The sequence below is a fragment of the Pseudophryne corroboree genome, chromosome 6 (assembly GCF_028390025.1).
Source record: "Pseudophryne corroboree isolate aPseCor3 chromosome 6, aPseCor3.hap2, whole genome shotgun sequence".
In the NCBI taxonomy this organism is placed as follows: domain Eukaryota; kingdom Metazoa; phylum Chordata; class Amphibia; order Anura; family Myobatrachidae; genus Pseudophryne; species Pseudophryne corroboree.
In genome coordinates, this window is record NC_086449.1 from 713706378 (window position 1) to 713721711 (window position 15334).

General features: G+C 37.1%; 1 protein-coding gene across 1 annotated transcript; it reads right to left on the reverse strand.

Moving 5' to 3' along the window:
• Positions 1 to 6822: 6822 nt before the first annotated feature.
• On the reverse strand, positions 6823 to 8917 carry HAND1 (heart and neural crest derivatives expressed 1). The gene is made up of 2 exons (XM_063930549.1): positions 8126 to 8917; positions 6823 to 7090 (listed from the first exon to the last, which is right to left on the reverse strand). The coding sequence occupies exons 1-2, from the start codon at positions 8612 to 8614 to the stop codon at positions 6989 to 6991; spliced, it is 591 nt and encodes a 196-aa protein (XP_063786619.1). The 5' UTR covers positions 8615 to 8917; the 3' UTR covers positions 6823 to 6988.
• Positions 8918 to 15334: the final 6417 nt, after the last annotated feature.

The window sequence follows — 15334 nt, forward strand, 5'->3', positions numbered from 1 at the left end:
CCCCAAAAAACGTGAGCCTCCCGCAGCTTCCGGGAGAGTAGGTAAGTATGGCCCAACCCCCTCTAACCTGGAAGCAGCAGCTGCAGCTTTTCTTCTCAGCCCATCACACGCTGTTGTTTGCTGGGCTGCAGTATGGCCAGCGAGGTGCTTAAAATACAATGTTTGTCTGTATTTTTTTCCTAAGGGTGCATGACCATTCCTTGTGATTAGGCCACGCCCCCTGAAAAGTACCTGGGCTCAGCTCTCTACTGCCCTGGCTGGGAGGCATACTATGGTCCTGTGAGTGGGTGCTTCTCATGTGTTGACCCCCCCCCCCCAAAGAGGTGTAGTCATTCTCCCAGCATGCTGTAGTCACACCCCCTCCAGCGGGAGCGTGGGTGCCTAGGAAGTTGTTGCACTGGGGCCCAGGATTTCTCTTGGCAGCCCTGGCTGTCAGTAGACGTTAGGGGATGTAGTTAAGTGACCGGTGGTCAGGAGACCGACAGTCACATAACCTCCCCCTATATCCCGCCCCCTCACAATCCCAACGGTCAGCATGCTGACCGACAGGGACTTTTCCCACTAGTGGGAATAGAACCCGTGGCGACCTTAGGGATCCCGGCGTCGGTATGCTGACCAGCGATCTCCTGACCGACGGTCACGCATACCACACCCGAAATCAGAACCTGCACTGAAAGCGCCAATAAGGTTGAAGAAATGTCCTCTTCCCTCATGTGCTTTTACATCTCTTAATTAACCTTTTTCTTTTCAATACTCCCTTTGATGGCACCAAATCCCTCGGTTTTCTGCCACCCTGATCCTTATTTCAGTGTTGTTTACTGACGCAGCTATGTTTATATACCCTCTACTTGTCCTATATTGTATTGAACTGTTAGTTACTGTCTTCACGTTTTGCTTATTTGTTTACTCTGTAATTGGGCGCTGATCCCATGTGGCGCCATATAAATAAAAGATAATAATAATAATAATAATAATAATAATAATAATAATGATAATAGTCTTCTAAATTGTCATTTCCTAGTCCCAGCCTTCCTCTGTGCAGAATATCTGTTCTGAACATCTCTCTTGGCCAGAAAAAGTCACCTGTGATACTTTACTAATATCTCAGTGTAGCCTTGTAAAGTTTTACGGCATTAGTTGTTTATGTAATAAATATGTTTGTTGGCAACATGACCCTATTGTGACTTTTTACACAGAGATAATCGGATGAGTTGATAATGAGAATACTTGTGGAACGCCCAGGGAAGATATGATCCCTTATGATATGGTCTGTCGTGCCAATTCTGAGGAACACAGTTATTATCTTATCATTCTACCTGTGGAAACATACTGCATATTCCTTATACTGTTTATTTGGATGTACTATTGTTTATGGATACAGGGAGTCTTCCAAGAACACAAATTTCAAAGATTATTTTTAATGAACACTATTATTATTATTTTTTTGTGTGTGAACAGTATTTTATACACCCTTTGGCATGCACTGATCCAATTGTTCTTTTATATCTTCTACTTTTTGTCAGGATTAATTAGTGCACTATGTGTTGTGCCCCTTTATAAATATAAATATGTAAAAAAAAACCTCTCTAACTCTCTCTCTCTATATATATATATATACGTGTGTATATATATATATATTTATATATATATTGTCAATACAAGGACCGGCATCCCCTCTGGATTATAGCGTCCTGCACCGGTGCCCTCTAGTATATACAGACACAGAACTTACGAAAGAACAGCGGCACTCAGAGACTTTAGGCAGCAAAAACTTGTATTACAGCATCACAGCAACATTCCAACGTTTCGGGGCTGCAGACAAAGGGGCGCTGCAGCCCCGAAACATTGGAATGTTGCTGTGATGCTGTAATACACATTTTTGATGCCAAAAATCTCTGAGTTCTGTTGTTCTTTCGTAAGTTCTGTATATGTGTGTGTAAATATATATATATATATATATATATATATGGATAAGTCCACACTCCAGCCTTTAAAAGGACAACATAGGCGGTGCTCCGCAAAGGGCCACCAGGACCAAATACATACAAAAACCAAGGTGCAGGCACTCACCAAAGAAGAGTTCAAACAGGCATTTAATGATAACTCACGGACATAGATACAAAAAGTGTTGACGTTTCGGTCATAGCACGACCTTCATCAGGACATCATATAGTACAGCAGCAAAGATGTTGCCCAATGGACCACCATTCAATTCAAGGTACAACTTCCGAGTTTTATATGTATATATATATATATATATATATATATATTTACACCAGTTGGATGGTCATTACCAGATCTTATTGTGATATGGAATAGTCCTGTGAGTGCTGTCTGTGTTTTTTCTTGCTACATTGTTTAATTACCACCGAGGATACCCGGGCAATTTCAAGTCTAAAGGGAAGGAGTGCCGGACTTTACACACACACACACACAACACACACACACACACACACACACACACACACACACACACACACACACACACATATAAAAAAAAAATATATATATATATATATATATATACTGGCACTCCCTCCACTTCATGCACAACAGCCTGGGAGTCCTCCCGGAGCCTAGCCATACAGAAAAGGATCCTTCCAATAGTGTATATCCCTGATGATAGACAAGTAAAGTCTGAAACGTTGGAGGCTAGACCAAACAGTAGGTTCTGGTGTCATCATCTGTTGCTGTTGTAAGTTCGTGTGGAGTGCTGCCCCAGTATACACTACTGGCGTTGCCTCTGTTTTACTCACTGCTGAGACCCTGAGTGCCTTCCATCAATACTGTGATATATATATATATATATATATATATATATATAATCAGTTATTTATATAGCACACACATATTCCGCAGCACTTACAAAGAATATTTGGCTATTCACATAAGTCCCTGCCCCAGTGGAGCTTCCAATCTATGTTCACTACCACATGTACATGCACACATATTCATACTAGGGTTAATTTTTCTGGGAGCCAATTAACCTACCAGTATATTTTTGGATTGTGGGAGGAAACCCATCCAAGCACAGGGAGAATATACAAACTCCACACAGTTAGAACATGGTGGGAATCTAACCCATGAACTCAGTGCTGTGAGGCTGTAATGAAAACCATTACACTATCCGTACTGCATATGTCACTCTCTCTCTCTCTCTCTCTCTCTCTCTCTCTCCCTCTCTCTCTCTCTCTCTCTCTCTCTCTCTCTCTCTCTCTCTCTCTCTCCTCTCTCTCTCTCTCTCTCTATATATATATATATATATTTATATATATATATATATATAGTAGGTCCCACAGGGGAATGGACCGGCGGCAATCAGTAGAGACTCATTAAGCAAAATTTTATTGATTTAATCACATTGAAAATCCGATGTTTCAGTTTTCAAGGTGCATGTCCCGAAAAGTTGTTTTTTTAATTAATTTTATTGATTTAATCACATCGAAAATCCGATGTTTCAGTTTTCAAGGTGCATGTCCCGAAAAGTTGGGTTTTTTATTAATTTAATACAATTTTGCTTCACAAGTCTCTGAGTGCCGCTGGTTCATCCACCTGTGGGACCTAGTTTGTTACATTATTCTTCGGATGGCACCTATGCAATTGTCACACTTACCAGAGTGTTGGTCTGATGCTTCAACAGGTATAATATTATATATATAATATATATATATATATACTGTACATATATATTATTATTATTATTATTATTATTATTATTATTATTATTATATTGAATGAGTGGAGCTGAAAATTAATTGTTAGCAGTGTTTCCCAAACTCATAATGGTGATGCACCCCGTGCCTGCACCCCCTATTTATCTGTATGCATATATGTTTATACAGCCTTATTTGGACTGATAAAGATTGAATAAACAATGGATTATGTACACCGTAACTTGATTTCGATTTTGCTATTTATTATAGTGTCACCACTAATAATACGCTGGGCTACCCCCTCAATGTTTCATTTTGGTCAACCAGTAAATCCATTTTCAAACCAGATTATTTTTAATTCATCTATTAAGTTGAACCTCTTCTTTAAAAATGCATATATATGCTGTTTCTTATATTTTCATAAATATAGCAAATCTAATTACCTGTCTCAAAATTGCATTACATGTGGCAAATGAGTAGGTCCCTGAAAAGCGGTGACGTGCTGTCAGGGTAGGCAGGGGAAACAACCTCACCTGCCATACTCCAGTATACGCCAGAGTTTTGACTATGAAAATTATTATAATAATACAAAATATATTTATAATTTATAAATATTAACTTTGTATTATTCATATCATCTTTGTGTTTTTCTAATTATTTTTTTAGTCAAAAATCACCAGCAAATCATATATGTGTGTGTGTAAATCTGACCAGGGCCTCCCAGCCACTTACCTCACCATCCCTCACTGCTGAATACAGTACAAAATGACAAAATATCAGACAAATGGAGAGCGAGAAAGATTGGCTCTCATGTTGTATTATTCCCAAAAAGATACAAATACCCATATATGTAGTGCATTGTGCCATTCTGCATGCGTCAGTGCACATAATTACCGACATATAGATTTCACTTCTATGACAAACCCTGGTAGACAGAAAAGTGCAGCTACTCGCCCAAAGCTACAATTTGATCCAAGATTTATAGTAGGACCCACACTGGCAAATACTTATTCTATTCATTTCTGAAATGATTCCACTGATTTCTTCCTGTTTCTTGCACTAGTTATATGAATTAAAAATGTAGACCATAAAAACAAGGTGCTGGTACTATGTACCACTGAGTACAACCACACAAAGAGCACTGCTCCTTAATGTCAGCGTATTCCAACAGTTTTAAAAGCTTGTAACCTACATCTATCACTGCTATACCCTGCTATACCCCACCAGCAGCAAATATGTTCATTACTAGTCTCACACAGTATTACTAGTATTCACACACTGATACTGTTATAGGGCAAAATCTATCAACCTTTTGAGAATCCTGATGGACAAGGATCATAAGCATCATTACATACATCATTAGTATTTTCATGAGCGTTCAAATGCGTCAAATCTGATGAAATGCGCAGTAGCCAATGAGATATATGCTTCTATAGGCCAGATTACACCCCTGTGAGTTAGAATCTGGTTGTTTGCTATGGGGGACAGAATAGTAGACTCTTTTTGCACACTGTATTTAAATAAATGTAATTAAAATAAGTTTCTATTACACACTGAACATGAAAGCTCACGAGAGTGACATTTCTCTGACTTTATTACAAAGACGAAGAATTAATGCATCTTAATAATATTTGAGATTTAATTATAAATTATGTATATTTTTTCTATTTTTAATTAATTTATAGTTTCTTATATAGCGCAGCATATTCCATATTCTGTGGTGCATTACTCCCATTTTTATTTAAAAAAAGCATTATATATATATATATATATATATATATATATATATATATATATATAGCGTGCATAAAAGCCCCGCGGGGCATGCTTTATTGGTGACGTTTCGGGGATGTCTCCCCTTCCTCTTTGTCTGAGGAAGGGGAGACATCCCCGAAACGTCACCAATAAAGCATACCCCATGGGACTTTTATGCATGCTATTTCCATCGCTTAATAAGTCTCTGAGTGCCGCCTATCACATTGATATTTTGCATACATTGGTTGTTGCACCCCAGAGAAGGCACCGGAGCCGGATAATTGGAGTCTGGAGTGCCGGAAGACATTGCTCTTATATATATATATATATATATATATATATATATATATATATATCTCAAATTAGGAAACTAAACACAGGCAACTTGGGCATCTTGGGTAATTTAATTTTTTTTTCTATGTAACGTCTCAAACAGCATGAACATTATTTTTGGTGAGCTTACACTCTTAGAAAGTGATGAAAACATGAGGTAGCATACATATTTTACAGTCATTTCACACACATAGGTAGTTAAAAGCATTTTTTTTTCTTAGAATGAAAAATAGTTTTATTATGTACAAAATGGGAAAGAAAAATTCTGCTAAATTTGGATGGAAACACCAAATAACAAATCACTCATTACACAAAACCAGGAAGGGTACAATTTATGGAAGGTGCCACCCCCTCCACAGGAAATCAGTGCACCTAAAAATTATCAACACTCTGCTTCTAATTTACAGACCATTTTATGTGCCTACGACAGACTGCAGAGCCGTTTAGTTGACATCTGAAGATGCGGGAAAGGGCAGACTTATTTTTAGTAGAAATAAAAAATATGATTTATGGATTCACAAAATTTGGGGAAGTCTGTAGACACATTGTAAAAAAACAAAAACAAAAAACAAAACAAAACAGTATTTCAGTAACCTCTACATATATATTTTTATATAAATTGCACAATATATAATCTGAGACAAAAAAGTAGCTCACAGTGCAGAAATTTCTCATTATCATTACAAAATTTGCACATTTTAAATCAAAATGACAAGTTAATTAACACTTCTGTTGTTTGCCTTGTAATAATACTGAGATGTGTGCTTTTGTTGCTGCTGTTAAAATTCTTTTAATTTTAAAATCACTTTTCTAAATGTAAAAATAGGCTGTAAAAGAAAGAAAAAAATGTTGTTTCTTATTTATAATAAAAATAAAAAATAAAAATCCCTGAGTCCTTATGGCAATACGCAAATGATCCAACTTTATATATTTTTATATACACTTTCTGGCCCTAAATATATATATATATAAATCCATTGAGGGCAGTTTATAACTTGCAGTCTTCTCACGCAAACACATGGCAATCATTTGTGCACAATCCTGTCTTCAAAAAAAAAAAGATTTTTAAAATCCTTTTATCATCCAAAAAATATATAGAATTTTTTGTAAAAAAAAAAAAAAAAATGTACATAAATATCAGGAAGTTCTTTGCCTATATATAGCCTGAAGAAGAGTGCTCAGTGAATATATTCCTTTTATCCTGAGTTTTGCAGGACATTTACTGTGCATTCTGGGTTAAGGTAGGTTTAAGGGTTCAGTTCTAAGGCCCAGACCTGTTGAGGCCACCCTGTCCTTCCCTTTAACTTCTTCTCTCCTGAGGTGGCAGCTCCCCAAAATCCTTCAGTTTGCTGTAAGAGACAATGGAACCATAATTAATTAAAATATAGGATTTATTATAATCAAATTTCTGGGGGAGGGATGGCAAAGTAATTAAAATTAATCCTTAGCAACTGAGTACATTATTCATTTACTGTTAGAACAGCCTGAAATAGATTTTTTTTCTGTGAAAAATACATATATTTTATAACAACTTTCCTCAGCCACTTGGCATGAACCATAAACATCCTCTTCAACTGTTTGTCTTCTGTTAGTGTTATGTTTCATATTTATGGTAAATAAAAACCAAATAATGTAAATTATTCATAGATGTGTGTATACTACATGTCCAGCAATATTTGGGGATAATGTTTTCAATATGCAGGGCCCTTGAGAATCCTAAATGTACTTTATATCTCAAGGACTCTCATATGAAAGTGACATCTGACACTGCAAATACTGGACACGTTTACATTAATAACCGAACAGCCGTAGAGCAGTATTAGTATGTAATATAACAGCGTTTTCTGTGATACATGTCTGCTTTTATATTTTAGAGCCTCCACTGGCTTGTGATCATACAAGAGGAGCAGCTTAATATACAGTATAAAGTGTGCCTGAGAGCCCAATAAAGCCATTTGTATATATGTATATATACAGTGCTTGGGACAGCACAATACACACATTTGTTTTTTATTGTATGTATGTATATATATATATATTATATATATATATATATATAGTGTATATAAAAAATATATGTATATATGTAAACACATATGCAGTACATATCCTAACTACTCAGCTACTAATTAGTTAGCATACAAAATGTATTTCTGTTATTCTGAACATGGATTCCATAGAGAGAGAGAGAGAGAGAGAGAGAGAGAGAGAGAGAGAGAGAGAGAGAGAACGAGAGAACGAGAGAACAAGACGGAGAAACAGAGCGAGACAGCGAGATCTAAAAAATAATAAAGTAGTATTATAAAAAACTATAATGCAATTTGTCACCATCGTTAGTTAATAACACAGACATGTAAAGGAGAGGGCCTCTCGCCCATACTCACCGGGTCCCTTTTCCGCTTGCAGTCCCTGCTGTCCACCTTCTTCAGCTCAGCCTTGAAACCCTCTGTGCCCCCAGGCTCACTGTCCTTGGCCAGGACATCCATCAGGTAGCCTATGTAGCTGGTGGCCAGCCTGAGGGTCTTGATCTTGGAGAGCTTGGTGTCAGCAGGCACATTGGGGATACACTCTCTCAGCTCAGCAAAGGCGCTATTAATACTCTCCGTCCTTCTCCTCTCCTTTTTGGGGGGCACTCCTTTCCTCCTGCCCAGCCTACCCCCCAGAGCCTCTAGACGGCCACTGCTCTGGGCAGCTCCCACTGCCCCATACTCAGGACTGTAGGGGGGCTGGGTGGCAAACTCCGGGGACACTTCTCCAGGATTCAGGACCCAACCTTGGAAGAAAGGTCTCTCCTGGTGGCACCTGGAACCCGGGGTGAAGATGAAAGGCTCTGGCATCATGTGGTGGTGCTGGTAACTCCCAATGATGTTCATGGTCGGTGTGGTCTGATGGTCTCCAATACCCTCCTCGGCCAGCACCAGTCACTGCTCTCCTGCGCTAAAATCTGCCTTGTAGTATCTCCTTAGCTGGACCCCATTGGGCTATGGATCCAAAACACCCGCAGTCCAAGGGTCTACTCAACTCCCTGAGAAGAGAACCAGGAAGGCAGCTGCCTGTAGCTTCCAGACTCCAGCAGTGCTCTGGGCTCAGATGCTAATCCAAAATATATATATTTAAGATTACAAAGGATAAAAGAGAGTCTGTGATACAATAACAGATTCTATCCAGGCTCCAGCTCTGCACCTCTCCGCAGTTTAACCCTTCTGCATATGCAGAGGCAGCTTTATAAGGACGGCAGCTCCTGATGTCAAACTCTTCCGCGAGCCAATGAGAAGCAGAGGGAGAGGAGTGGGGGGCTGGGATGAGGCTCATTCACCTGGAATCCCCAAAGCCTGTTGGACACACACCTAATGGTCTGTCCCCTATTTGCAGGATGGTCACAGCTACAATCATACCCATTCACAACAACAGCAATTTACAGAGGTCAGGGGTTTTATTTATTTTAATTTATTGCTTTGTTTTATTTATTTTCTTTAGTATTTTTAATGTAGATCTATCAAATATCCATCGAATAAGAATAACCGACTATTAAACATGACAACCTTATTACTTTTTTCTTTTATGTAATCATCATATAAATACATAAATAAATAAATAAATAAATAAATACAGGTATAATATTGATGATATTTTGCTTTTTCAGAGTACCTGCATTATCCAATAGCCATGCAATAATAATACAGACCTGGGAATGAACTATCCTGGGAATGAGTTATCCAATGCGTGCATTATCATATCCTATTACACATATGCCGCTATGTATACACAAGCTGTATTATATGGAATCAGGGATGTTCAATAACTTCACACCATAGAGTTAGATATACAAGTTACACAAACTGGAATATATGTAGATTTAAAAGCTAAAAAAAACTCATCTACATAAACCTCTGGAGACAGAATTGTATTTATTTCTACTATTTAAACCACCCAGATTTGTAACGAGTCGCTGAAGTTAATAACTATTGTTGTTTTTTATTTTTATGTTTTTACTTTTATAATGTAATTACAATGTGATATGACATTTTTAATAGAAAAATATAATCAAAATAGCAGAGCGATTGCATGAAAAATCAGTAATTGAATTAATATCATTTCAGTCTATTCCTTCCCAGAAACTATAAGCTGGCGGCTAGATGCGCATTAGTTGTTTAGTTATTGTTTTGTATCTTGTGACTATTTCCACTTACAAACTGTATTTTATTATTATGCATTACTATTAGTGTTGTTGTTGTTGTTGTTATTATTGTTGTTTTATTTGCTGTAATTATTACACCTTTACTATTGATCTATTTTTGTGCAAATCTAACAGTCCATGTTAACCTCCATTCCACAGCCACGATTGTATATATCTGGACAGTTTTCATATACTGTATATATCATCTCTCCATCTATGGAGGAAAGCATAAAACTGAGAAATCGGAGCATTAAATCTCCGTTATATAACTGTGCGTTTAGAACATGGTGTCAGAAGTTTTGTTACTTATTATAAATTTCTCAGTTACCGCAAGTGATTTTAGATTTGATATATAATATTATTGCTCTGTAATCTTCAGTGACATCAGCGCTTATAGTATCATACAGTATAAGGGACTTGTGGCAAAGAGATGCCATATCTTTCTTTGCACGAATAAAGTTCCTGTTGCTCCGTGTAAAAATATCAGTGCAGGAGCTATTACTAAGGAATACAGTAAAAGCCATCATATGTAACAACTCAAAATTCTCTTTTCTAACAATAATGAATTATTGACATTTGTGTTAAAGGTACAATTTCCGATATATATATATATATATATATATATATATATATATATACATACACACGTAGCCATATGTGTGTATGTGTATATGCATATATATATGTATGTATATATATATATATATATATATATATATATGATAGGTAGATAGAACTTTATGACGTGAATTAAACACAGAATTTAGAATGTAAGGGTTGTATACAAAACAAGTCGGTACATACGATTGATGCTATAGACTTTTAAGATTCAACAATACAGTTCATATTGATATCTAACACACACACACACACACACACACACACACACACACACACACACACACACACACACACACACACACACACACACACACACACACACACACACACACACTCCTTATATGTCCGAGATGGTCATTTATAATGAAGTGAAAAGGCAGAATTAGAACAGCTCCTATTACTATTTACAAAGCAATTTCATAATTTTTGTGTAATCAATGATAAAATTCAACAATAAAATTATTAATAAAAAATGTCGCCTTTCTTTCTTTCTTTCGAGATTTATGGTGTGTTCAAATTACACACACACACACACACACACACACACACACACACACACACACACACACACACACACACACACACACACACACACACTCCTTATATGTCCGAGATGGTCATTTATAATGAAGTGAAAAGGCAGAATTAGAACAGCTCCTATTACTATTTACAAAGCAATTTCATAATTTTTGTGTAATCAATGATAAAATTCAACAATAAAATTATTAATAAAAAATGCCGCCTTTCTTTCTTTCTTTCTTTCGAGATTTATGGTGTGTTCAAATTACCTAGTATGCAAATGTCCTGTTGGAAGCAGTGCTGCGTTGCGGTGCCATAGGCTGCCTGTAGCATGCCACTAATACATTCTGTTTGATGTGTCAGTGTTAACAGCAGGAAAAAGCCCAACACAACAACACATAATATAGATTGTACCTAATACTAGTGACATCACTGCCCATAACCAGGGATCATGAAGTCAGTGAGGAGGAGACCTCTCTATATTACACTCTATTTATGTCATGGCAATCGTGCTAACTACTATAATGTCCCTTAAATGCCTTAGTACTTATCTGCAGCCCCCCTCATTAAATTAGAGGACATGAGGGACTGGGGAGGTAAAGCAGCCGCAGCATAAACAGGTGATAAGATAGTCATAAAGATCAGACAATGCTATCTCTGCTTTATTCTGATCCCAGGGGCATCACTGAGGGGACCTGGGGGGACAGAGCAGATAATCCCATAGTGCACTGATAGTACCCGGCATATAATGTGCTTCTATATAGTGACAGCTGTATGTCCAGTATGTCTCTATGTCCTGACACTCCTACTATGTCCAGTATGTCTCTATGTTCTGACACTCCTACTATGCCCAGTATGTCTCTATGTCCTGACACTCCTGCTATTCCCAGTATGTCTCTATGTCCTGACACTCCTACTATGCCCAGTATGTCTCTATGTTCTGACACTCCTATATAGTAACAGCTGTATGCCCAGTATGTCTCTATGTCCTGACACTCCTACTATGCCCAGTATGTCTCTATGTCCTGACACTCCTACTATGCCCAGTATGTCTCTATGTCCTGACACTCCTACTATGTCCAGTATGTCTCTATGTTCTGACACTCCTACTATGCCCAGTATGTCTCTATGTCCTGACACTCCTACTATGCCCAGTATGTCTCTATGTTCTGACACTCCTACTATGCCCAGTATGTCTCTATGTCCTGACACTCCTACTATGTCCAGTATGTCTCTATGTCCTGACACTCCTATATAGTAACAGCTGTGTGCCCAGTATGTCTCTTTATCCTGACACTCCTACTATGCCCAGTATGTCTCTATGTCCTGACACTCCTACTATATATAGTAACAGCTGTATGCCCAGTATGTCTCTATGTCCTGACACTCCTACTATATATAGTAACAGCTGTATGCCCAGTATGTCTATATCCTGACATCCATTCTGTAAGCCGTACATTGTCAGTAAATATTATATTTACTTACACGGGCAGTTTAATTCAGCATTCACAGGTTATAATGAAGGCTCTTCTACATTATCAGTTATGCAGTGGCTACACAGCTTTTATTTAATAGGTACAATGACTGCGTCATGAAGAGATGCAATAACATTATGTACATATCCAACCATCTATCTATCTATCTATCTATCTATCTATCTATCTATCTATCTATCTATCTATCTATCTATCTATCTATCTATCTATCTATCTATCCACCCATCCGTCTCTATAGATGCAGTGTTATATGTATATAGTGATACATAAATTGATGACCCAAATTGCGTAGGACCACCACAAGCAGATACGCCTTGGTGTGAATGTTGGCTTTGCCATATGTCTGCAAATATATGTAACTATGATCTCTGCATTCACCATTATTACACAGACTGTACAGTAGATCTCTTTACTGGCCTATATGCGGGAGGAATTCCGTCTGTTTTCTATTACGTTTTATATTTTCACACACACACACACACATATATATATATATATATATATATATATATATATATATATAAAATTCATTATTTATTTATTAATTTATTTACTAACAGTTTCTTATATAGCGCAGCAAATTCCATTGCGCTTTACAACTGGACACAATTAGAAGACAAAACCAGGTAAAAACAGTCATGTTGGTAGGAGGGCCATATATATATATATATATATATATATATCTATATATATATCTATATATATATCTCTATATCTATATCTATCTATATAGATAGATAGATATACCCGTGCGCCTGCTGCTGAACTACAAACTACAAAAACAAGTACAAATACTAGCATGCCCCGCTAGAGGCTGGCACATTGGTTGCCCATCCTGTCCTTTTCTAAAGGGCAGTAAGCGCTTTTGTGTACTAATTGGAGCTCTACTACGTGATCTCTGTATTTTATTTGAAGTCAGTCCTCCCGTCTCTTTTTAATCACATAAAAAAAAAAAAATGATATATGTCAGCAATGGAAAATATGAGTAAAATGAAACTAGAGATTGACTTTTTTTTTTTGTTGTTGTTGTTGTTGTTGCATATTTTTAGATGTCGATGTGTGGGTTTAACTTGTTATAATCTTCCCCAGACATCTGGGACATATTAATCTCATTGTGTCTGATGCCTCAGAGTACGTTTGCAGGAGCTAATGGAAGGGTGCTCCTCTTTGTTCTATCAGCGTAAAGGGACATTATCGGGCAATTCCTGGTGGCAGAGGGGGCAGCACAACCAGGGATACCCCAGACTATAGAGGAGCTCTCCTCTTGCAGCCGCTCACAGATACAGCCCTCATGTTATGCTTTTGTACTGTTATTTTCCTAACTGCGTTTCTTCCTATGATGTTGTGGCAAATAAACACACAAAATAAACAGAATGATTGGTATTTACTCATAAAGCTATTTATTCTACGCAATTAATGCGGAACATTCATCCAGTTATTCATTCAATCTTATTCCTATGTGGCTGGTGGTGTCTGATGTTCTTCAAATCCCTATCTGTTGCCCTGTAATTGATTTTTTCAATTACAACTTTAAATCACTATATTGATAGCTAATTATAATTAAGATTAACATCATATATATATATATATATATATATATATCTCATAAATAAATAAATATATACATAACAGCATACACACACATCACATCTATATACACATTAATACACACACACACACACACACACACACACACACACACACACACACACACACACACACACACACACACGTATGTATGTATGCATGTATGTATGTATGTATGTATGTACATGTGTGTGTGTGTGTGTATATGTATATATATATATATATATATATATGTATATATAATATGCACATTCATACTTATACACACATACATACATACATACATACATACATACATTCATTCATACCTACCTAGATACATAGTATTACATCCACATACACACATGCATGCATGCATACATACATACATACATACATACATACATAAAAACATACATACATACATACATACATACATACATACATACATAGTATTACATACACATATGCATACATACATACATACATACATACATACATACATAGTTACATACATACATATGGCTAACAGTGATATGATATAAAACGGAGTTTGGATAATGAATTCTAGACTCATTCATATTGGTTTATTTGTTACAAGTGGTTCTCTTATAGTAAGCACCATAATGTATGCATGTGTTAGCATAGAATATTAGTTTGTATGATACTGATGCTGCATATAATAATGCAATGCGGACACATGGTGACTGCACAGAGATCCCACTGACACAGGCACATAATATTATACAAGTGGATGAGATTAGGAAAGGGAATCACGTGTTCTTTTATCTTCATTTAAAACCAGAACGATCTGCAGCAAACGTCCATGAGCAGGTAGCAGAGATACAGTAGTGACACAGGTAAAGGCACATTACTGTACATTCAGAAGGGGACCAGGAACAGAGCCTTTTCTCTCTCATGGAGAGGGTCAGGTAGGCAAGTATGGTACACAGGGCACACTCTGGCACATAGTCTGCGTTACACGGATGTCCCAGGATTACAGTGTAACGTAAGTGGAGAATTCTGGAGTGACCGGTAAGAAATGGTCCTTCTGTATAGAAATTGCACATCCTAATCATTTACTTTGAATACTGAATACACATTTAGAAAAGGTATATAGGGGGTTGATCGCAGCAGGAAATTTTTAGCAGTTGGGCAAAACCATGTGCACTGCAGGGGAGGCAGATATAACGTGTGCAGAGAGAGTTAGATTT